General features: G+C 41.5%; 1 protein-coding gene across 1 annotated transcript in view; it reads right to left on the bottom strand.

Moving 5' to 3' along the window:
- Positions 1-3,009: 3,009 nt before the first annotated feature.
- The window catches only part of tgfb2 (transforming growth factor, beta 2), a 34,459-nt gene continuing 12,033 nt past the window's right edge, over positions 3,010-25,435 (bottom strand). The window contains exons 2-7 of the mRNA XM_053433339.1: positions 16,261-16,424; positions 9,736-9,868; positions 9,526-9,636; positions 7,885-8,059; positions 6,905-7,058; positions 3,010-6,799 (exon numbers count right to left, since the gene is read on the bottom strand). Coding sequence (XP_053289314.1) covers positions 6,641-6,799; positions 6,905-7,058; positions 7,885-8,059; positions 9,526-9,636; positions 9,736-9,868; positions 16,261-16,424 — 896 coding nt within the window. The 3' untranslated portion in view covers positions 3,010-6,640. The remainder of the gene's footprint in view (positions 6,800-6,904; positions 7,059-7,884; positions 8,060-9,525; positions 9,637-9,735; positions 9,869-16,260; positions 16,425-25,435) is intronic.

Below are 25,435 nucleotides of genomic sequence, written 5' to 3'. Positions count from 1 at the left end.
ACATCATCAGATCATATGAATTATGTGTTTGCTATTCAGTAAATTTTTTGGACAAAATGAGCCCTGTATTCAAAAAAGTGCTTTTGCAATTGTAGAGAAACTAACGAGATCCACAGATGAATGCTAATGTGAGTGGCGAGCTGCTGGATTCTGCCCTTTTGCAGCTGGATTGGATCTTTGAGTCTGAGCTGTTTAGCTGTCAAGATTTCATGATATCAAAGGTTTACAGTGATTATTTGAACTTTAAATGTCAGGTTTAAGTTGCGTGCATGTAAGAACACCGTTTCCTCTGTGAAATATTCATCACTTTCCAAGGAATTTTCCTCCAAAATAATAGAGTTTATGTAGGTTTCAATCCAAACTGTAAGACTGAAATATTCAGATCCACAAATGCACAAATGATGGCTTCTTCTTACAAACACCACTTATGCACAGAAATGCAAAGATATTACATTTTCGGTGCATAAAAACTATTATGCAGTTTGACTTCTACATAGCACCCCACATGCCAAAGTGTCTTTGGCCAACATGTTGAGCTCCAACTTGCCTGGCTGTGCTGACAGTGTGTCAGTTTTGTGTGATAGAGAAAGTGTTTTGAGTGGTGATCAAGACTAGAAAAGTGCCACATAAATACAGACCATCTACCACCTAACCTGATTTATCTTTTTGGTGCTCGCATTTTCTCCCTTAATGGATTCTTGCCCCACAGTCTAATGACACAGAGCTTGGTTAACTGGGGATTTGTCAATGTATCTGTGACTATCTGACAACTTGTCCAGCGTCTATCCTGATCAGTGTCAACTGGGAGAAACCCCAGCCCCCTCGAAGATAAGCTAGTGAGGATAATGGGTGGATGGACTATTTTTACTTCATGGAGTGGCCATGTCTTATTTGTTTTTTCTGTCATCCAAAACCAGACATTTTCCATTTAGTTTATTCTGACTCTCCTGTTTTCTTCTCTTTTAAATTTTCAGGCCACTTCATTTCAAAGTGTTTTGTGTCCAGGCTCAATACAATAAAGTGAACTTGACTTCTACGCCAGACAGACAGGCAGTCAGGCAGTCTGGCGCTGGAGGGATTGAATGTCCGGGGCTCCAGGGCGGCCTTCCTGCCTTTTTCTCTTTTGTGATATCTCCAAGATGCCTGTCAAACTTTAGAGGAAGGCAGCATCGAGGAAAGAAAGAAGGGGGGAAAAAGAAAAAAAAACTCACTTTGTACTGAGGTTGTCAGCAATACTTCTTTGTGCCCCCCTTTCTGAAGGAAACACAAAGAGAGTCACTAATCCAGAGCTCAAAGAGCGCTAGCCTTCCTGTGTAATTACAGAAGCAACACAATACTCTGTCTTATGAGCTATTTCTGCTGCCACACGAGACGCAGGGCGAGCAGAGCCAGAGGTGGGGCGGGCAGGCACAATGAACCAGACCGAGATGCTATCAAGTTCGGTCAAATCACTATTAAAGGAATGCCTTGGCATCCAAACACACAAACACACTGACTCACACACATTGTGTAGTTAGACATGGACTTTCTATACTCAGCCCAATCTCTGAGATTCTTCTCTCTGCTGATGGAAGCCAGTGCATTGCTGAGTGCTGATGTCACAGTCACCTCTCTCTAATTTTGTGTTATTTTGTGCCGGCAGCTGCAGCTGAGTAACCAAAATCTCCAAATTGCTTTTCTCTCCAGGGACAGTGAGCCCTTTCACCCTGGAAATCTGTGCTCGCCCTGTTGCACAGTCACAGGCCTTTCACAGGAGCTGCCTGCTGCATGGCCGAGGACAGAGGGCCCTTTTCAGCTGCTGTGCAACATCCAACGGGGCTTCAACGCAACCTCTCACATCACAGTTGTGGTGGCTGTATGTGCAAGTCAGATATTGCCGCAGGAATCTGATTAGATTCAAGGTTGGAGCCAAAGACAATCATTTAGACTCCATGTTCCAGCTCTTCTGACTCTGTCAGCAAGAAAACTGCCCAACCTCTGTGCCACAGATGTGTAATTTGAGTTTGGGACAACAACAGTGAGATGAGGGACATCTGAGGTGATATTTGAGGACACAATAAAATCAGAGAATGTGTCTCACAGTAAGGTAAACCATAACAGCACACCACATTACAAGCTGCTCAAGAGAAGAAGATCCTCACCTTGTTGATATATCTAATTCAAATCTGATGATATATGACAATGTGTATCCCTGTCCAACCCAGGACAGATTTGCTCTGCTCGGCATGATCCCCATTTACCAGGATGATGAAACACCCCGGTCGAGATGCTGAGTTATAATTCGTGGTGGTCCAGATTACCATTGGGAACCAGTGCCAAGCTCTCCTCTGGTCTTCTCCCCTGGACAGGAACCACACAGAGCTGGAACCAAACGCTCTTTATTTATCATTGGTCAGCCATGCAGGCGGAATCCCTCATACAGAGCGTGGTGGAAAGCCTCATTCCAGAGCGGACAAAACCTTACTGCTCCCACTCCCATCTCTCTCGATGCCACAAAGCCCATCTCTCTCATACTCTCAGCATCATGCTGGAGCCAGGGATTTTGTATTGTAAAATCTATAAAACTGGTATAAGTGGTGTCACTCTCACACAGGTAAAGGAGCAGAGTTTCTGAAGATTCTGTAGTTGTTCAAACTATATGATGTTCCAGAAAATGTATACACTTTTTAGACTTTTTAAACAGCCAATGACTAATGACTCTTTCAAATACAATATTCCAATACATTATTGTACAATATGCATATCACTGCATCTGTATTATTTACACCTATCAGTTATCATACACAAACTCTTGATTCTCTTAGGTGATTGATTCTATGTGTGTTACATAGATAATAATTCCTTGAAGGAAAGATTGAAATCCGATGTTATAGATATAGTTCCAGTGCCTGTGCAGCATATATGTATATATATACATATGTGATGCAGCAGTCTGATTAAAGATCCCTTCAAAAACAGAGAAAACACACAGAACACTGAGTTCCCTTGAAACTTAAATAATTTATTTACCAATGAAACACCACAACAATACTGTGTTACAATACAGCATAGTGGCTCACAATAACATCATCATTATCATCATTAAAACAACAACAAATACACATAAAAAATTACAGCTCTATCGTGACAGAGTTGGTGCCTAGCCTTCTTTCCTGCTACTCAGTAAATCCACTGGCACTAAACACGGCCAGGGTCAGGACACCTACATTAACACTTCTTATTTGATACGGGGGGGAAGGGGGGGGGGGGCAGACTAAATAGAAAAACTAGATATTTTAAAATAGGAAAAATTAAAACAGCATCAGTGCAATGGTTTGTTTTTAATTAAAGAAACAAAGAATAATGACTGACCGACAGCTCTTGCAGTGTAGAGGGTGAAATCATAGTTTTCTGTTGGCATGACAACACGCTGATGACACTACAAAACATTAATAGAGTGACAGGTGGCAGGTTCGCATCATTAAATAGTTCATTTTGATTCTTTAAATAATCCCACCTTCACAAGTCCCCCTCACCACGACACTTCCTTGTCACTTTGCACGGTTAATGTATCCTGGACTTAGCCCGAGATTGTAGTGATTGGTCGGAGAAATAAAAACAATCCAGAGATTTATTTGCCCCATTTAGCAAAATGATAATGGATGCAGCCAGATCGTTCTCTGTGATGTGGAGACAGGTCTGAATATGCTACAACTTTTTACTTGACATTCAAACTATTGTTTGAACATGGGTCACATTTAGATATTGAGTCTGAAATGATCGGTTGGCACCAAATTGTTTGAAAGTTTGAAAAGGTAAAGGTGCAACTTGTTTCCTGACTGACTCAGGTGCTGTGAATGGATTGTGATCCCACAAATATTACTGTAAAATTAGGTGAGTTGCTTCGAACATATTGCTCGAATTATTACCTTGCACGCCTGCATAGCCAGAAGCAGGGCATTGTTTTTTTTTAACCCATGTGTGTGTGCTTCTGTTTACACAAATTTTATTACCTATTAAGGACCTTTCCAGTATAATGACTGACCTAGTCAGGACCAGCAGACCTCATTGGGACCAAAGCCCAGCCCTAATGAGGCTAAGTCTTATTTCTGAGGTCCTGTTTAAGGGTAGCGATAAGGTTTTGGTTAGGCTGTCCACCATAAATGGAAGTCAATGGAAAGTCATAATGAGGATAGCTGCACAAACCTCTATGTGAGTGTGTGTTTGTGTGTATGAGTACAATATAACCAAAACACACATGGACGGATTTTTCAAAACTTGTTGGTTATGTTACATGGGAGGTTACCTCCAAAAGTTAAACTTTTGCAGACATCAGTCGAAATATAAGATCAACGAAAATCAAAATAAAGAATTTTTCAAGATATTTCCTCAAATAAAAACACTAGAGACAATCTAAAGCTTATATGGATCGAAAGAGTATTCCTTCATCATGATGTCACATGATAAGTGATGTCATGAGATGCATCTTTCCGAGTAGTTCTGCATCCGAAGGAAAAATAGACCAAAAGTTTACATCGATCAAAAAATAAATAATGATCATTTGGTAGAAATGACATCATCATCATCCCTATGAAGTCCGAAAATGACACCATATAGTTTGGCAAATGTTTTTGTAACCAATAACTTTAGCAAGATGATCTGCGTCTTATTCAGATTAGCCGATCATTCATCAAAACATGGTATAAATGACAATCCCACCTATTCTGTCATTTTCACTTTTTAGGCTTTTATAAACAGCCTAAACATAATGGAATGGGAGGATGTTGAAAACGATGGATACAAAACAAAGACAAACACAGAGATGAGAATGTGGAGTGACTGCAGATGGTGAGTTGGGGGAGAGGGGGTGAAGTGGTGGGTGGTTGTTGGGGTGGGGCAATGTCTTTTTCAGGACAAATAGACACTCATTATTTGAACTTCCAGTGTTAGCCTTACTCTTGTATCTCGGTGTGACAAGTTTCTGAGGTGGTGCATGTTGACAGGGCCTTCAAAATGCAAAAGGATATACCAGTACAAAAGCCCTGTCTGTGTAACTGCATATATGTATGTGTGTATGTTTGTATGTTGTCACATTTAGTCCATGCCTTTGATACCACTGCAAAATATAAAGATTGTATCCTCAAATTTGTTTATTAAAGAATTAGGAAATATGTATTATAACAGCTGAGAAAAAGAAACCCTGCATGTAAATTAGGAGAGGCCTTCCTTTGAATGACCCAATACGTGAATTTATTGTCTGTTTAGTTTGGCTGATGACTAAGCTTTGTATCAACTAGTTCATCACACCATCAACTGGTTTCCATTCCATTTAATTTGGTTTAGAAATACTGTGATTGCTAGAAGGATCTATTTCAACAATATACTTAATGAAAAGCTCCAGATTTCATTTTTATTTTTTATTTTTTAAACTGCTTTAGAATAAAAATGTGATGTTAGATTTGTTTGACCTCATAAAAAAGTCCCTTATTCACTAATATCCTCTTAAGTTTTCTTTTAAATTTCTTCTAAAGAAACTTCCTAAAAAACCCTACATCAGATTCACGACGTATCTTTAAACTGCAGATTTGTTCTCACTTATTCTTACATTGATGAATCCCACTGTCCTCATAAGTTGAAAGCATGAACCAGTTATTCCTAATAAGCTGAGGTAAACGCCCCGTTAATGCCCATAAAAAGGCAGGAAATCAAAGAAATATAAAGGAAAATTTAAGGAGCCATGAATGCCTAAACAAAAATCTAAAGATGTTGGCGTATCGGACGTTAAAAAACGGTAATGTTTGTAGTGTCGCCAATGGATTTAAAATAAAGCTAAATGAGATGCAGTTACACATTCAGTAAAAGCTCAATTGGGAAAAAGTGGCAAAGCTGATGACATAAAAAAAAGTGATTTTATCTCAAATCTGAATTTAAAAGAAATATTGTCAAACACAGAAAAGAGAGGGGGGATAGGAAAAAGGTACGGGGAGGGGGACAGGATGTCCAGAGTTATCTGAGCTGGACTAGCGCTTGGGGACCATCACTGGAAACACAGCACTCGCGGGTGTACCGTCAGCTGGGCATCTGGACTAGAGCGTTGATACCTGCATAATTGGGTTTGAAAAATAAATTTCTTCTTATGAACAGTTGGTTGGAATGAGGCCCAATAGAATTGAGACCTGTGCAGCACTGAGTGGCTGCTCTGGCTCTCCTCCAGGAGGGAGTTTGTTTGGTGTAAAAAAGCTGCACATGTTGATGTTGGATAGCCAACAGCTCTTGCCGATTGGACAGCCAAACATTACACTACAAACTGCTGCCTCGACCTGGACTCAGCCTGGTTTCAGTCCGACCTGCTTTTATCAATATTAGGCGTTGTGAACCTATGCCACCGGCATAGTTCAGCGCAACTCTGTTTATTTCAGCCTTAAAGCATTGGTATCAAAGTCAGGTTTCTGGAGAAGCACTGATCATGTGTGTTGTGTACTCAATGAAGTACCACTGACTTGTTCTGTAATTCACACCCCTCCTGCCGTTGCCTCTGTGTAAACACTGTACAGTAGAGTCATGGCTTGACTGTGTGTATGTCCTGTGTGTGTTTTTGTGTGTGAGTGTGTGTGCGTGTTGAGGCAGGGGGGGTAGTGTTGATGCTGGCCTGTATGGCTTTCTAGCTGCACTTGCAGGACTTGACCTTCATATTAGAGAGCTGTTCTATTTTGGGGGTCTTGCCGATGTAGTAGAGGATGGTAAGGGGTTCCAGGTCCTGGGAGACGCAGCAGGGCGATGCTGAAGCTTCAGGGTTGATGGCGTTATAAAGGCCTAATATCTGGAGCAGAAAGATGACCATCAGGAATATAGTAGTACAAGTTTACATTCAAGTTACTAACTGATCCCACGGACTGATACCTTGACCCTATCCCCCATACGCTACCTTGGAATGCTGCGTGTCAGCACTCCATAGATATGGACATGCCCCGGCGCAGAAGTTGGCCTCATATCCCTTTGGCTCATGGATCCACCTCCAACCCAGGTCCTTCTTAAAGTCGATGTAGAGTGAGCGCAAGCAGCAGTTGTCCTGCACATTTCTACAAAGAGATGCAGCAGGAAGGTTAATCATGGTGACGGGTTCCTGTTTGTTCTTATAGTTTGTATGTGTAGTCATCATTTCTATCAGTATAAATCACTGTAGACAAGGCCACCCCTGCTTTTTGAATTTTCCATATCTGTTAGAGGAGACATATTGTGCTTTTTCAGTTTTTCCCTTTTCCTCTAGTGTGTTATGAAGGTTTTTGTGTATGTAAAAGCTCTGTAGTGAAGGGAGCTCCTCTCCCCCACAGAAAACCCTTCTCCTGAGGCTCCTGCGATGCCTTGTCAGAAGCCTGGCAGATACCTCTGTGGAGTCATGATGTCATTTCATAAATCTTGAAAATGGATACCTAGCCACGCCCCCTAACAAAGCCAAGTAAAGCGAGAGCATAAGACGACATTTCCTATAAACAGTGGAAGGGGTTGTCCAATCACAACAGTGGGTGCCAGTCGGTTCAACCAGAGCCTTTTAGGGAGGGGGGCCTCTACGAGACTAAAATCAATGGTTTCAGCCAGTGGCTGGAAGGGGAGCTGCAGCAATGGACAGCTTGAGGGAAATTATGCATTTTCTGAACAGTCCATGTAAACTTTTAAACAGGTAATAACCCAACTTTAAACTATGAACCTAAATATATGAGCTGAATGTGTCATTGAAATTTTAAAAACACTATATTATGCACAACATGCCCTGACTCCTGACACACACTGTGACATAGACCAGGACTCCAGTCAAATGTGACTCTGTCAGTTGTGTGTTGTTTCTGTTTAGAAAGGTGATTTTGTGTGTGTGTGTAATGACAGTAAGAGTAAGTCCCAGGTTATTACTTGGAGCAGTAGGCGGCATCCAGGGCTCTCTTGGATCTATGGTTCTTGTGCCGGGACTGGGACTCCAGCCGGTATGAAGGGAGAAGCATGAGGAGAAGATGTGGAGCCCGAGCACTGTGCCGGCGCTTCTTAAACACCTTTAGGTCACCACCATGAATGAAGCTGTCGTCAATACCTGCAAATATACAGAGTTGTCAATGAGCTGCAAATATACAGAGTTGTCAATGAGCTGCATCTCACTGCATACAAGGGAAAAAAGTGTTAATCAACAGATCAAAATTTCATATTTAAATTATCGAGGAAGTGTGTGGTAAAAGTATCTCAATGACGGAATTAATGGATGAAATAGAGCATGTTGAAGATGTAGTCCCAGTAGATCTGTGTGTTTCAAAAACCTACATAAATAATGTATTCATAAATTATACAACTTGCAATATTCAAAACGTTTGTAACAAATCCCATGTGCAGATGTAAACCAACAATTCATGCCTCCTACTAAATTGTGCATAGCGTTAGTTCTGGCAGGTCACAAAGTCAAGCTCAGCTACAATCAGGAACATCAGCCGACAGCAGCAGATTTCTATGCATTCAATTGGCAAAGCTCGTATTGTGCACATGCTCTACTCTTCCTGCTTCCACTTTAAGCCACTTCACAGCCCTCCTCCACCCCAGCACTTCCTTTTCATACTAATCAGCGTTGTGTGTTTTCATTGATGCCTGCTCTGTTTTGTGTCAGGTTCTTTTAGCTGCTGCTCTCCCTGCCTGAATGTCCTTGAAGGCTAATGGCAGGGTAGAGGGGTGTGCTTCCCCTACCTTAAGCTTTCCTACCTATGCATGTGGAAGGGCAGGTAGGTCTCAAAATAGAGCCAAACCGTCAATTATACCTAATTGCAATTATTAAAATCAAACACATTTTCACAGAAGTGATACTGACGTATATGCCAGAATCAGAAAAACTAAATAGAACCATACAGGCAAATTGCGTTGTTGTTATTACTCAACAAAGATTCAGAAATTAGGAAAAAAATATTTAACAAAAGAAAAAATACATTATTGAAAACATTATCTGTGAATAGAAAAAAATTATACTTTAAATGGGCAGAAAGTGAAGAACCTTACTTTCTGCACATTTGTGGGTGTCATACCTCTGACATTGTTTATAGCAGGGTCCTGTCATTGTTGTGTAGAGCAATATATTAACTAGAATATGTTGCTTGTGGTTGCCAGTTTATGGAGATTGGAGGGCCAATAACAACCAAACTGGTGTGTGATAACTCTGTGGAAATATAGTATGGACATAAGACCACAGCTTACTGGTCAATGTCTGGGCAGCTGCAGAATAAGACTATGGGTGTTCGCCCTCAACCACACACAAACTCAACTTTCAATATCCAGTCCAACCAATGAGTGATGTTATCTATAGATATACGACCTTTACCCCTCACTGATGTTAGACTCAAATATAGATGTTACCTAGCCAAAGCAGGACAGAATAGGATAGGAAAGAAAATTTAGATAGGACATTCTAATGCATTGTTGGCTTTGGTCTATCGATAGCATTTCTTGATAATACCAAAACATAGAATAACACCAGCGTTATTAGACTTGGACAACAATTTACAATTATTTGAATCATATAACCTGCAAACCGTGCCTCCAATTCTTCACTCTTGTTGGGAATTATGTAGTTATTCGACGGCACAAATGTGCAGCAGGGGCAGTGAAGGCTGATCTTGAATCCATTGTTTCTGTCTTTAAAGAAACAAAGGTCATGATGAAATTATGTCAGAATGTAACATTTGAGGTGCGTGATGAGGACGAGCGACAGTGATGAAGGAAATATTCACTCACCTCTGTGGTTCAACCATTCATTCACTGCCTCTGTGACGTCAAAGGACAACCACTCTCCCTCTGTTTGTGTCCGCACCACCTTGCTGTCAATGTACCGCTGTGTTGGGGAAGTCAGATCTTTGTGTCCTAAAATCTGCGGGCAAACCAGAAGTGTAATAGGTCAACGTTTAAATTCTTTCAATTAGCACACTTCACCAGAAATTCCTAAACTTCACTTGAACAGTTGAGAATGATGCCACACAATCAGGTGCGACAAATTTAGAAATTCTTCAATAGGTCTCAGCGGATAAGGAGAACTTGTGAGTGGAAGGATATGAAGGATATCTAGCCCTCCTGTTTCTTGGCAATCATGCTCCACATAGTTCATTATTTACCTCCATGTTCACCTCTAACCGCTGAACTTTGGTTTCAAGCACCGCAATACTATGTAGAAATATGTGGTAGTCATATATGGAAAACTAGGAGGTATCTTCGTTCTAATTAGCTTTGGCTAAGGACAACATATCCAGTCACTGGAGCAACAGCACTTTTCGAAAGCAGGAAGCCTAACTTTGGTGAGATGGATATTATTATTATGATGTCATTATTGAGAGAAGATGATGAATAGTGGACCAGAGGAGGAGAACAACGAAACCATAGATGCAGCTAACTGTTAATAAATATGCAAAATGTTCTCAAACGAGAACAGGAGAAAGCTCAAACTCTCAGTTCATATCGAGCAAATAACACAATTTGACAAGAAAAAAAAAACCTCCATGCAGAACTTACCTTTTTATGTTAGAACTATGCTGAAAACATTCAAACTATTCTGTAATTTTGTGCACTGGTGCTACAACCCCCCCTGAGGCTGTAGATTAACAAAGCCTCATGTGGTTCCTTCTCTCTTAGGTCCCTCTTATGTCCCCCCCCCCGTCATATGCTTGCTCTTACTATCCTTACACACCTCCCAAGTTTTTTAACTTGGCATGCACAGCGTGGATAGCACAACATGAGCTGGAGGCAAAAGTCTGTTAACTGGTCCGTCTCTACACAAATCTCTATGACCCCCTCATTAATGAGGCAGCATAGGGATTCCCAGATGGCTCCTGTAGAGACTGTTGGTAAAGATGAGGCATTCTTCAGGAAACTATGGAAAAACTTCTGTGACCACAGAAGCGTGCACTAGTCTGGGGTGTTCCTGGAAGAAACAAGCCAGTGCCAAAACTATTCTGTGTTTCCTTCTTTTTGCCTTTTTCTGGTGGTGTGGTTGTATTATTCTGGCAAGTCACCATGCCTCCAGTGAGAAAGGGGAAGGCACCACTGTTGGCATGCACAATAATCAATCAGTCAATCGTTACTGCGGCTTTAATCAATGCCATACCAACAGGCAGTATTTTAGCACAAGGAAACAGGCTTCACCAGATCAACCACGGTGGTTAGAAATGCTAATGTCTCTTCTCAATATTTGTATTTTAAGGTTGTTTTGGAACTTTGTGTGTGTCTGATTTTGTTAATGGGAATTATTGTCATCCAACATCCAGCCATGCCTGAAATATCACCATGCTCAACCTGCTTTGCTCAGCCTGCCCTACTTTATTCCTGTCTCTTTTGTTTGGATCCTTGTTTGGTGGCCTGTCAGTTGAGCACTACCACTATTTTTAATATGAATACTTCACCCTGCTTCTGTGTCTTGAGTCTTGATTTCAGCACATTCTGTCCAGCCCAACACCTGTATCCAACTGTCAAATGCCTGTTCCCGGATCACAGTTGCAAAGCTTGTCAGGGCTCAACACCGCAACCGTATCACTGGGGAAAAGCTGCCTCATCTCACTTCTCCCCCCCACTGCCCCAGCATGTACCATGCTCACCCATGAAATCATTGAGCTGGAAAAAATAATCGATCAACTTCATGAAAGACAAGAGGTTGGATTGATGAAACTTGCAAAGCATCACTCAGATTTAATGAGCCCCTTAGGAATACAACCTGGGGCCAAACACCCCTCACAGAGATGGAGAGTGCAGCCGCTGAGGTCATGCAAGGAAAGAAATCCTTAAGAAAAGCTGGAAGGGATAGAAATATTGATAAGAAAACCCTCAAAAGATTCATAAAAAGAAAGAGAAAGGGAAAGTAAAATCAGTAGCCTGGGGTGCAGTAGCTGAGGTAAAGAGAATATTCACAGATGAGATGGAGGAGGAGCTTGCCAAACACTAGAAACAACTAGCTGACCAGTTCCATGGCCTTGCTCCAGTTAAGTGCCGTGAACTGGCATTTGAATACGCAGAGAAAAACAATATCCTTGTGCCTGCCAATTGGACAGAGAAACAATGTGCAGGTAAGCTAGGGTGTGCAAGAGATCACATGAATCATAATAATTATAAATGTGCTTAATTGACCAATCCCCATGATTCTGTTACTACTCCGATATTAGTTTTGGAATGTGTGGTTGTCAATCTAGCTGTCGGGATTTTAACTATTATAACATGTGTTGTTATGATAGTTTTAAAGTGGAAAAAGTAAGTGGATAACTTTACCCCCTTGATTTCTCTGGTCTCTCAAAAGTGGTCTGGTCTCTCAAAAGTGGTCTGGTGTCTCACTTTACCCCTAAGCTGGGGTAAAGTGAGACACAAGACCACTTTTTTAAAAACAATCATATTTCCATTGCTAGGAAACATCCTGAATTAATGGGAAATGTGTAAATTTTACCGATATATCATTTTAGCTCGCCTAGAGGGGAGCAAATGTGCAAATTGTCTCACATTACCCCGCTCTCCCCTACCTGATAAAATCTCTATTGTGGGAAAAATTGAAAAAATATTGCTGAGCCAAGATCATTTCTAGGCTTTGTACCATTACAATCTGTTAATAAGACAGACAAATGTACATAATAACATTATTTTTAATTTTATTATATATAACCTTTACAAAAATATAAATTTAAACAGTAATCTAAGAGAAACTGTGGCAATGGACATTGGTTCCGGGGTCTCCCAAAAACAGACAGAGATGAACATTCCCTGTTTCAGCACGTTAATTGAAAAACAGCAAACATTAACACAACAAAACATAAGTTGTCTATCAGTTTCTGCCTGTCATGACAGCTCAGCTCTGGCATGTGTCTTCTCCTGCATCTCTGTGTCTCTCTACATGTATCAAGGGAGACTTGATTGGCCAACTAACTTCAGCTGTGTCAATTAACTCTCCTTGGTTACCCTGGAGGTGCTCTGGCGAACTACCCCCACAAATCTTTTATTGTTTTTACACAGTCTAAAAGAGAACTGGTAAAGACGTGGAGTGATTGTTTCCATTCCATCTTTGGTTTTGTCTGAGTCTCACCTTTCTAGGACAACAATGTCCTCAAACTTTCAGACCTAGATTGTGTTATCTCTCTCCCTTTCTTCTTATCCTCCAGAGCCTGCTTGGTGTTATTTAGAGACTCCAGGAGGTGGGACCTCTTCTCAAGCCACTGGAGTGTCTCTTTGTTCTGGTCTTACTGCACCATCATCTTCTCTACCTTGAGGCAGCAGATTGCTTGGACCTGTTCACAGAGGATATGTGACCGTTCCTCCTCCCACTGACGTTTTGATTTTTCTTGGTCATGATTAGCCTGGGTCAGTGAAATTTTGATTTTAGAAGTCTCCTCCACCTGTCTGCCGAGGCATGCCTCAGCCTTCTTCCTCCTGTCGGGTAGAGCAATGAGCTCTTTCTCCAGTTTTTTTATTTGTAGGGCAGTATTCCGTTACAGCTTGATATGATCGGACAGCTCACCAATACCAACGGCTCTTTCATGGTCTGCCTGGGTTAATTGAGAACCAAAGTGCTGTAGCTGATTCGTAAGCTCAATTTTCCGTTTTAGCAGTACAGATAAGTCTGTCTCCTTGTCACCGATCAGCTAATGAATTATGGCTTTGTGAGTTGAGGGTTTGCTGGGGTTGGCAGTAATGTGATTTTAGATGTCTGTTTCTTTGTTTTCCGAGAAGCTTTTGCTTTGTTTATCCATGCAGACTGTGTTTGAGATGAACCAGCATTTGCTACCGAAGACAGAAAGGCAGAGATACGTTTTTGTGTGGTTTGCCTTGGTTGTCGGCTTTATCCTGGTGATGATAAACTGGTCCCAGGTTGTCGGCTTGATCCGGGTGATAGTAGAATGGTCCCAGGTTGTCGGCTTGATCCGGGTGATAAAAGACTGGTCCCTGGTTGTCGGCTTGATCCAGGTGATAATAGACTGGTCCCAGGCTGTCGGCTTGATCCTGCTGATAATAGACTGGTCCCAGGTTGTCGGCTTGATCCAGGTGATAATAGACTGGTCCCAGGCTGTCGGCTTGATCCTGCTGATAATAGACTGGTCCCAGGTTGTCGGCTTGATCCGGGTTATAAAAGACTGGTCCCTGGTTGTCGGCTTGATCCAGGTGATAATAGACTGGTCCCAGGCTGTCGGCTTGATCCTGCTGATAATAGACTGGTCCCAGGTTGTCGGCTTGATCCAGGTGATAATAGACTGGTCCCTGGTTGTCGGCTTGATCCAGGTGATAATAGACTGGTCCCTGGTTGTCGGCGTGATCCAGGTGATAAGAGACTGGTCCCAGGTTGTCGGCTTGATCCTGCTGATAATAGACTGGTCCCAGGTTGTCGGCTTGATCCAGGTGATAATAGACTGGTCCCTGGTTGTCGGCGTGATCCAGGTGATAAGAGACTGGTCCCAGGTTGTCGGCTTGATCCTGGTGATAATAGACTGTTCCCAGGTTGTCGGCTTGATCCGGTGTTCCTGCTGAGGCCTGGCGCCTCCATACCGCTGCACGACCACCCGGACATGAACGGGAATCTACGGAGCTGCTGATCCGCAAGCTGCCCTTCCAGCGCATCCAGCTGGCCCGCCGCATCCGCGGACACAGAGCTTAAACTGCTGCTGCTCCACTGACTATGACAACGCCGCATTCCAACACTTATAAAATGCAATTCAATGTGGAAGTAATCCAAGTATTCAGAATACGTTACACAGATTAGTTACAGATTACATTTTTGGGCATGTATTCTGTATTCTGTAACGGAATACGTTTTGAAAGTATCCTTCACAACACTGGAAATGTTACTGACTTGGGAGCAGTAAGACATCTATAATTTAAAAAAAGTTTTTCTCAAGATGGTAAATTTTGCACACAGGTTATAAAAAGTGCATGCCTTGTGTTTATACTTACAATGACTTTGATTAAATTACTTAAATGCGCACTGATTTGTTGTTCGTGTTTCTGTAATGAGCCGTTAAATTAAAATGTGGGAAAGAATATAGTATAGTAAATGTATCTAATATTGTGTTGGTCATATTTAAATCATTCATTGTGGGTTTTTTTGGGGGGGAAAAGAGGATAAAATAAAAAAATTGCATATTAAATCGCAATCGCAATATTTTGGGAAAAAATCACAATAAGTTTATTTCCCCAAAATCGTTCAGCCCTATTAGTGACACAACCCTGCTTGAAACTAACAGCACCATGGATCTAGATATATGCCATTGGCTAAACGAGGATGTAAGACTAAAGACCTCCTCGACAACACAGAGCTCTAGAAAGACATTTTCTGGGATGAGGGAAGAGTCAGAGAGCCGACCCCCAGATAACTCAAACTAAATCCCCTGCCAAGTTCAACTAAAACAATACCACAGATCCTTTCCAGCCCTTTCTTTCCTCCTTGCCTGTCAGGGATATCTCACACTAGCTCAGCATGCAGACAAAAAGGCATCGCCAAGCTGTTACAATGTGGCACCGAAGGTTCGTGAAAAGCAAGGAACACCTCCCGGCAGTCAGCATTCCAGGGCATGTTCACATCTAGGTCCTACCCACGCCACCCCCCACCCTGTCTAATGCCTCCCTCTGATTTCTGGGTATGGACCCACCACTGCTGATGTGGCACTCCCCACACACCAAGAAGCAGCCCCAATGTCTGCCTTTCCTTTCTTTACCAGCATAAGGAAGAGGAAAGTGTTCTCAAAGCTCTTTGTCTTACACAAGTGATTTTGTTTCATCTGAAAACCTTGTCTTTATGTTCTTTACCGACACCTGGTTCAAAGCAGATGGGCACAGCTTGTCTGATTATGATTTTATCAGCTCCCCCAGACCATGTGGTCTTGGTTGTGGGCTAGGTGTTATTTCCCAAAAGACCTTTAAGCATGTTCAGCTTTACGTTTAAACGATCTCTCTTGTTTTAAGACCCTTTTCTTTAAAGTACAATTCACGTAAGATAGCATTGCTCCTCTTTAATGTTCACTGAAATCCAATTCTCCTCGTGTATTGCCTTGGAAGACTGAGATATACCATTGTATGACAATGGAGTAAAGGAAGTCTGAGAGACAGCGAAAGAAATCGAAACTCACTGTGCACTACAAGCACATGTATTTATCTTATTGCATTCTTATAACAGTGACGTAAAGGATAAGGAGAAATATATATTTCAACACTCCGCACCCTCTGCCCCCTAAATGCAGACTGTGAAATGTTTTTTTTAACTTTTTTATTTGTAAGATTCAGGACATGGGATCGAACAGGTGTCTGTACCTGGTAGAGCTCGATGCGCTGCTCAGACACTCGGGCCACAGGGTTTTGAAGACGGAAGATCCTAAGCTCAGCCTTCACCAGGTTGGATGCATTCTTCTCCATAGAGGAAACATCAAATGTCAGCCGTCTGAAGTAAGGGTTGAAGTGAGTTGCAGAGATGACATCTACAAAAAAAAGGAGAGAGAATGGGTGACTGAGCGTAGGTGTGTGTATGACAAACACAGAGGTGGAGGTGTTAAGGGTTTAGGACACTTTGATACCGAAGCATATATTAGATGAGGTCAGTCTGTAGGGTTTTATTAAATTTGGGATCATTCTGTGTCACATCACTTTGGATTGCATCATCACAGATCTTAATGGAATTGCCATGCTGATTTAATAATGTGAGAAACCTATGGAACAAAGCATTTACATAATTTGGATCACAATCAGGGAGATATGGGCTGTCTGGCCACATTGTCCTTACTATAGCTTATAGGGATTTAAAATCGGTCCCATATCATTTTAAAGCTCTTTTCCAGCTGCATATTATCTAAACACTAGTATGTTAGTGGGCTCAAATACAACATGGGTTCAATCATACCTTTTAAGCTAAATGTTAATTCAATTTATTCAAAAATGGATAAATATGGTTAAATTTGCAAGTTAGTTGAGGTGGGTAATTAACAAAATTCTCTATACCTTTGACAACCAAATTCTAATACATTTATACCGTATTTGAATATATTTCCTCAAGGTGTTCTTAGGTAATTGTGTTCACAAGAATGGCACACATGGACAATCTGAAAACATAATGCCTTGATAGCAGTCATGGAAACCAAATCAGGAGAACCCTGACCCTCATAACCAAATTAAATTCTCCCTCAGTACCACAGCAGCCTTGCACAGTAGCAGCAGCACAATCCCCCTCACAGAGTACTTCGAAACATGGGTTTGGAAACGTTTGACAGATGCTTACACAGGACCGTGGTGACACCAGCAGCACTGACAGCCATATGTGTTGCCATTTCTGACAGATGCTGCAGAACACATGCATGCACAGTGCAACACTGGAAACCATGTGTGCAGTGCATGGGCGTGTGACAGTCTCCCCAAGCACTGTGAGTTAGGAGGCCAGGGGGTCTGAAATAGATGGCTGTAATGTGAGGCAGACGCCTGGGATTAACAATACACAGTGAGTTTATTTACACAAAGTAGACAACCACAGCAACAGACATGGACTGGTAACAGCTGACACACACACGCACGCACACACACACACACACACACACACACACGCACACACAGAGAAAATAGAGAGGTTCGCTAAACTATTTTTCAACAGTTAAATAAGGAATCTTGAAATCTATTAAAATCGTCATCCACATTGTCAAAGAAAGTTTACTAACTTAACTCTAATCACTCCTCATTTCTGAAAGTGGACTGCAGGACTGGAACCAGTATCTACTATACAGGAAGATGGCTGTGAGAGTGCATCTTATCTCTGTTGTTTCTGCAGATCTGACAATGACCAGTAAAAACATATTGACAGTATATTTCAGCTGTATTTGGCTATATCGGACTGAGTTGTCGAAATTTGAGCAGGATAGTCGTGATTACTACAAGACAATGGATGTTAAAAGCCACTGACTCTGATAGCAGCAATAAGGCTGCACCAACAAAGAAAGTAGTTGCTTAAATGGTCTGTATTACAGTATATAGAGCTTTTCTAGTTTTGATGACCACTCAAAGCACCTAAGAGTACAGTTTTTTTGCTGTTCACCCATTCACACACACATTCATACAGTGCATGTATGGGACGCACTTTTTTCCTATAATGTTTTTCGATGGCCTTGCCCACCTTCAAGATACTGAACCTCATAGAATATAAGAATCGAACAGCCGACCTTCTGGTTAGAGGACGACCGCTCTACCCCCTCAGTCACAGCCCCCCTATTTATCCATTTACAAATGTAGGCTACACGGATGGAACAGTGAGATCGCAAGGAGAGCTGGAACAGTCGAAGACTGCTAAGGTGGAACCAGCAATATGACTTTATGAATAAAGGAACAATTTCATGCTTCTTTAACCAATAAGTGTTTCCACTGTAACATGGATGAAAGGATAGTAACCGTAGCAACACAATTACAGAGTATTCCAGAGTGGATTTGTCATCCTGAGCTGATATCAGTTTCTCTTTTCATCACCCGTCTGTTCTCTATGTCATCCACTTGTTTTCATGTGATCTGACCAAGCCAGTGAGAATTTTCCTTGATGAGAAAAACGTACATCCTGGGCGGATTTGGAGTATGTGTGTAAGTGAGTAGAAGGTGGAAGCACACAACAGAGAGCAGGCAGTAGAAAAATGAACCCTCCAGAGGAATTTACGTCGGATTCAGCCAATGGCTGTTTGTTCAGCCAACAGTCAGGATTCTCACAGCCACCTGTGAAAAACCTCTGCTGCCGTGGTGCCTCCATTTCTATCATCGTATCAATAGCCACACTTTAAGCATGTATATAGTTGTGTATGTACATTTTATAAACAGTGATTTACATCAACTTACCTATTCAAACATACATTGAGCGACTACCATACTGCACCACAGTGTACCATCAACTTTTTTATTAGTATTTAGCTCACCTAATGTGATCCGATTGAGTTTCTGAAACTTTGGCTCATTTATCCAAAAATCGAAACAAACAGGACTAACATAAAAATTCAGAAATTAAGCATAGTTTGAGTTCAGGCAGGTTAAGAAGTCGAGCTCCGTCACAATCCAGCATAAAAACTGACAGCAGCAGATCTCCATGCCAGCCCACACCAACTGAGGGCTCACCTGGTTCCCTCCTATTTTATTTAAGCTGCTTTAGCTGCATAATTCTCTTGGTTCCACTGCAAGCCACTTTGTTAGCTTTCCCACATGAGATTGGGTCTGCGTTTCAATTTACCCCATCCTTGTTAGATCCTCAGCAGTTCAACACAATGATTCGCAGTGTCATCAATGTACAGCTGACAAATCCATTCATGCGCTGCAATACAATTCCAATTAGAGGTTCTCTTGAGCAACTTACTGCTTTATACTGGACAACGTCCGTGCCTGAGCAGGACTGATACTCTAGATAGTAATGAGTTAAGTAGTGAAGGGATCAAATTTATGTCTGATCCCATCACACAAGAGAAGGAATGAATGATATAATAGTCATCAAACCATTCAGTGACTAAATCTACTGTGGGATGAATAGGCAGGTCAACAAGAACCTGTTGCAAACAGCACAAACCTGATTAGAAACTTTCAACTCAACGTGAATAACTTAATAATCACACATCAACACGTTGGTGGTTCATCCCTGTGCTACTGATCAGTGGTCAACATTAAACAGCATGCAGCGCGAGGCAGATGAGCCAAGACTAGCGATGCTCTTTCTCATTTCCTTCCTGTGCCCCAGCAGAGAAAGTCACACTTACAGCTCCCGGAAGAGCGAGACTGTTTACACACACCGCTGCAGAGCCTCATGAATGAGCCCGCTGTGCTGCAGCACAACACTGGACGCATTGAGCAGAGGTTCAGGGGAGGGCCACAGTTACGCTGACACATGCTGTGGATGGCAGACAAACACACACAGTCCTGATGGACATTCACAAAGAGAGCTCAGTGCCTTGGCTGCAGTGATTGGATCTGCCTTCGTCTAGAGTGATACCAATATTTTGATACCCAATTAATTTCTCGCTTTACAGAGATTCCTTCTCAATGTCATTGAATGCATCACCTGTGGAAGTCTGGCAGGATTCACAAATTCTCCACTCAAACAGTAAAAAGAATGGTTCTGGTGGGTTATCAGCCCAGTTCAGTTCACTCATCCAATTGCAATAACCTTGTGATCAAGTATGAGATGTATCGTTCGTTGATCATGGCGGAGTCTCCACCATATGGAGACTGGACTGCCTGGTAGCTATCAGCAGAACGTCCATGTGCTTCAAAGAAATGTGTTGTCCAGCCATGAGTAACAGGAACGTTTTGAAACCTGTCCACTCAGAGCAGTCTTCAAGAACTATATCTATAAAGCCTCAACATAATGAATCATACAGATGGGGATAACAAAGCACACTTTGAGACAGTCTCTCCTCCAAACCCTTTCAGCTGAACTTGATTTCTCACACGAAAAGCATCAGAAATAGCTCAAAGTGACGCTTGAGAGATAACTTCAAACCCTGCCTGCCTGCACACCTCCACACATTTGGACCATCACTGTGTGAACCAGGCATAATTGGCAGTGATTGCCTATTTTGAAAAACTACAGGAAACACAGCTGTTTGACCGTAAAGGGAGTTTCAGATGTTATTGAACTGACAAAGACTATGCTTGTTTTAAATACAGAGCAGAAATATAGAGATGTGAAGAATAAGCTATTCATAAACCATAGGCCCCAAAAGACCTGTAATCAAGTATCCCATATCAATAGTCTCCATTGAATGATCTACACTGATCATTATAAATATCTGTCTGTGATATTGCCATGAAATTTAATCTCCATTGTCTTTGTTCTCAAAAAAATGACGATAAGAATTAGCTGAGTGTGCTCATATCTTACAGGGGATACGCTCTGTTAATATATATCCCCATAACATTTCCTCTAGCAACACCTGAACAGCAAATCTATAACATAATTCTAAGGCTCTAAGAATGGCAATTTAGGAAATGTGCCTGTTTTCTAAGCATGGGTGTATTCAGTTGGATGTCAGTCTGATCATGTTTAATATGAAGCTTGACTTAACACAAATTTAAATCAAATTTAAATGTTGTGGTTGTGGGGTGTTGTCTTGGAGCTATATGTGAACGCTGGTGCTGTCCCTTGGTGTAGTCTTGTTTACAAGGTGTTACCTGCAGGGCCCAAAATAACTTTTTGGTCCATCTGCCAATGGCTGGTGAGCTGAAAATATTCACCACCCAAAATATTGTTTAACCGGCCATAAACTGTCATGTAAATACAAATCTACCCACTACAACTTAAATTTCATCCTTGAAAAAACATGATGTCTCTCAGAACGGCGCTTCATGAAATGAGGACTCGAGAGTCTGAGGAAGTCAGAGTGCCACATTTTGACTGCAGGGTCGGGGACATGCTCTGGAATGTCTGTGGATGTACAAGTAGACACAATGTGTCCACACCCAGCAACCTTGATCTCCTGTCTGTTTTAACTATCTCTGAATCCCCTCTTGCAGTCTCCTGTTGTATCTGGTAATGTCTGAATTAGAGTTCTTCATGGTCGAAATGTATGCCAGAATAATCAATCCTCCAAGAAAGTATGTAAAAACATCCAGTTTTACTGTTATTTGTCTCTTGCTGATTGAAATAGAAGAAATAATCTATTCCTTTTTAATCGGATTTGCAGTTTGATACAGTATATTAAGGAGAGCTTGGACTATTTTCACTTTTACAATTATACAATGAGGAAAGTGTGCAGTGAAGTAGCAGCCCGCCAATGGCAAGTGCTCTTTTTATTTTATTTGCCAGCATACATTTTTGCTGAGTGACAGGGTAAAACTAGATATAATCAGCGAGCACCCCTGTACTTTCACTGTAGCCAGACACATTGCACAGACCGGGTGCATGAATAACCTCTTTATAAAGAAATACAGCTAATAAAGCTCCCCTAAGAACAAACAAGCCATTCTCTTTAACCTGTGTTTTTGTGACATACTTGCTGTTTCTCTCTGCTCCCAGTCACTAAGCCAGGCTAACAACGTCCTGACTCCAGCTCTGGGCTGAACACACAGACAGAAGACTAATATTGATTGTCTCATGGTGAAGGTTTGACATAAATTGCTAAATAAAGTTGTTGGTATTTTCTATGTGCACTTCCTTTATCTAGAGTGAGAAATTTGGAAGGGCTGGTTAAGGGTGTGGGGTGTAAGAAAATCACCACCACCAGAGCCTGCAGGCAACCGAATCAGCCCACATTACCACTGATTTATCCAAACCTGACATGAAAATGATCCACCACAACTGGCGCCGCTGTACTTCTCTCTCACTCGCTCTCTCTCTGCATGTGTGTGTGTATGTGTTTGTGTGTGTGTGTGCATCGCCCTGTCACATTTATGACACAGACAGCAGTGAGATGAGTGATGTAACCATCCTCCACGCAGGCAAACACACTCACACACAGTGATATGGATGCCGTTCTTTCACGCAGTCACTCCCTGTGAGAGAAGCTGATGTCACATGAGAGCTGTCACACAGAGCCGACACCGGGCCCGAATCCTTTAATCAGTCACTCGGTTACTCATCACTCCCATTACCTCACATACCACTGGCAGAACATTAAAGCATGTACTCACAAAAGACATGTCAAAGAAGTACAGAGAGTTCATGAGCGATTGATTTGAGGTTATACTGTATAGTGAGAACATGGACATCAATACATCCAACCATCCATGCTCCACTGCAAGCTCTGAGGTTTCAGCTTTCTGCTGTAGGCCTATAGTTACCAACATTTGATGGCTTGTGGCCCATTGACAAGATGTACCTGTACCCGCCTCACCGGTTGCACATATTCATCTTGTATTTCAACATAAAAGAGATGAATATCTGAAAAGAATAATATCATTTTGTATAGATCAAATATATATATCTCTCTCTCATTTTGCATGTCTCTGACTAAAGGATAACTATATTATTATTATTATTTTAACTTGAGTCTGATTCTGCTAGAGCTTTCTCCCCCTGAAAACTGAGTACTTTTCTCTCCACAGTCGCCAAAGTGTTTGCTCAAATAAAACTGAATAGGATTTTCATTTGAATGGAGCCTTAGAATGTAGTATTTCGTGGCAGGTTTAATCAGATGCATACGTTCAACTGGAAGCTATGTGTCGGGTCAGACAGGTGAATGAAAAACAGTCAAGGTTGCAAATATTTCAGGCTCTTTCGAAGAATAAACACTACCATTGGCCTTTCAAATTATATTACTGCCTTCAGAAAATGAACAACAAGTCCTGTCTGTGGTCTGCAGGGAAGATATTTTGTTTCCATTCTTTGCAATCAGTGTTTTTCATACAATGAAATTGGATTTGCTTTGTTACTGTGTGTGATGCATATAAAAGTTTAATAATTTACTTAAGTGGTGTTTTTTTACCACACCTTGCCTGTGAGCTACTTCAGAAGTCTGTTAAGCAAGCGACACAATCTTCAGACTGAAGGAGAAAAAATGTCAGATTAAAAGATCTGTAATTCAGTTAAAAAAGAAAGTGTTACAGCATCATCATGATAATCTGATTTTGTAAAATATTGTGAAAATATTATAATATTTGTAAGGTAAACTAAACTATACTAAAAGTTAGGCCGTGTTGGGACACTTCTTCTTTTCTATTGAACAAAATGTCTAAATCTCAATGTTCGGAAGTTCCAAGCTCTAACGTTCTTTATATATTCAGGAATCCTTCACATGATATTAGACAGAAATCCCACAAGTACAGTTTTAATATTGAGCAAGAAGCGAAATATTCAAAATCTGTCAATGATCTATCTATTTCAAATAATGGAGCTCTGACTGTTTTCCTGACTGAAGGACCTTGGAGCTCATGGGAAGCCTGTGTGAGGCTCTGTCAAACACACACTTCCTTCCTGAGTGGAGAGGGTTGAGAGCGCTGGCTGCTCTCGTCTCCCCTCTGACTGGTGGCTTTGTCAGCAGAAACCCGTTGCTTCTCACGCCTCTCGCTATTACCACTATGAGTGCCGGACCTCTGGCTTCACATCGGTTCTACAATGTGAAAATAACATTAGGCTGCACAGCACATGGGAAAATGGTATTGGGAGAAAGAAACCTTTGATTAGAGTGAAATAATCTTTAATGATCTCTGGGTTCATTTTGAGTAATAAGAATTACAGTCTGCTTTAATCTAGTCTTCATCATTTTGGATTATCATGAAATGATAGTAACGGCCCCTGAGTTTTGCCAGTACTCAGCTTAAGAAATATTAATCCAAACAGCAACTTTAGCTTTATTTACTGCTGATGTATAACACCTTAATACAGGTGTACTATGGTGTATACAAAGTGGTCAAATCAAAGTAGTATTTCAAAGTGGTCATGTTTTTGGGGATTTGACTAAATTCAAGGAGGTAAACTTAATTAAGGTTGCTTTGTTTTTAATAAAGCAACATTTAAGTAGTTAACCAATAATTATATTGTACCTGGAAAATAACTATAGGTAACAATTTTGATTATAAATTATAAATTGCTTGGGTCATAATGACTCCAAGGATAAATTATGTTTTGAGGATAACAGGTTCCGAGTTGAAAAATAAAAAAATACTTTGTTACTACTTTATTTACTATTCTAAAAACATAGTAGGGATTCCACTGTAATATATTTGCCCTGAAAACTGTCCTCACCACTTTCTCATGAGGTGCTTCCTGCTCTGTCTCTGCTGATTCCATCCTGCTCCCCCTTCTGTTTTCCCTGTCTATCCACCTCTCTCCTTCTTTGTGCTGTCAACAAAATGGATAATCTAATGATGATATATGTATATATTTTTTAATTACATACCCCCAGGTATCTTGTGTCATACACGTGTTGGGGTGTAGTCTCCAGATACCCTAAGAGGTACCTGTAGCTTTCACTCAAGAGCAGATGTCATCAGGTGGTACCCAACTATTATTAAGTGTTTCAACCCTTAACACTCTCTAGTTGGTGTGCTGGCAGCGGTGGCCAAATCATTGCCCATCTGCTCCTGGTTTCCAGCTTCCCTCCGACCACTCACTCCAGATCCAGCAGGAGGGCCGTTCTGCCTCCTACTCCATGCCCCCCTTGTCCACGCACTCCTGAACCAGGGTTGGTAATTCAAGGCCCTTCTCTCATGTGCCTCTTCGCATCCCTCCCTCCTATTGTTCTAGTTGAATAGTGGGCTGCTGCTGGTGCAATAACTGTACTGTCAATATACCGTAAAGCCCAACTTCAACTAAAATAATAGTGTTCAGTTAGTAACCCATCATAGGTTCCGCTTATCTTTTTGTTGGTTACAGGGGGGAGGTTGTGCCAACCCCAGTTAACATTGGGAGAGAGCCTATCACAGGGCCACAAGACAAATGACCATACATACTTAAAAAGTTAAACATCTCATTCAGTAAGAGCTCTATAGACACTGAGCCAAGACACTTCTTTCCTGGTAATCTGTGACACTTGGGTTGTATTACACT

The sequence above is a fragment of the Pleuronectes platessa genome, chromosome 10 (assembly GCF_947347685.1).
Source record: "Pleuronectes platessa chromosome 10, fPlePla1.1, whole genome shotgun sequence".
NCBI lineage: Eukaryota > Metazoa > Chordata > Actinopteri > Pleuronectiformes > Pleuronectidae > Pleuronectes > Pleuronectes platessa.
The sequence above is the reverse complement of the archived record's forward strand: the minus strand, read 5'-3'. Positions and strand labels throughout refer to the sequence as shown.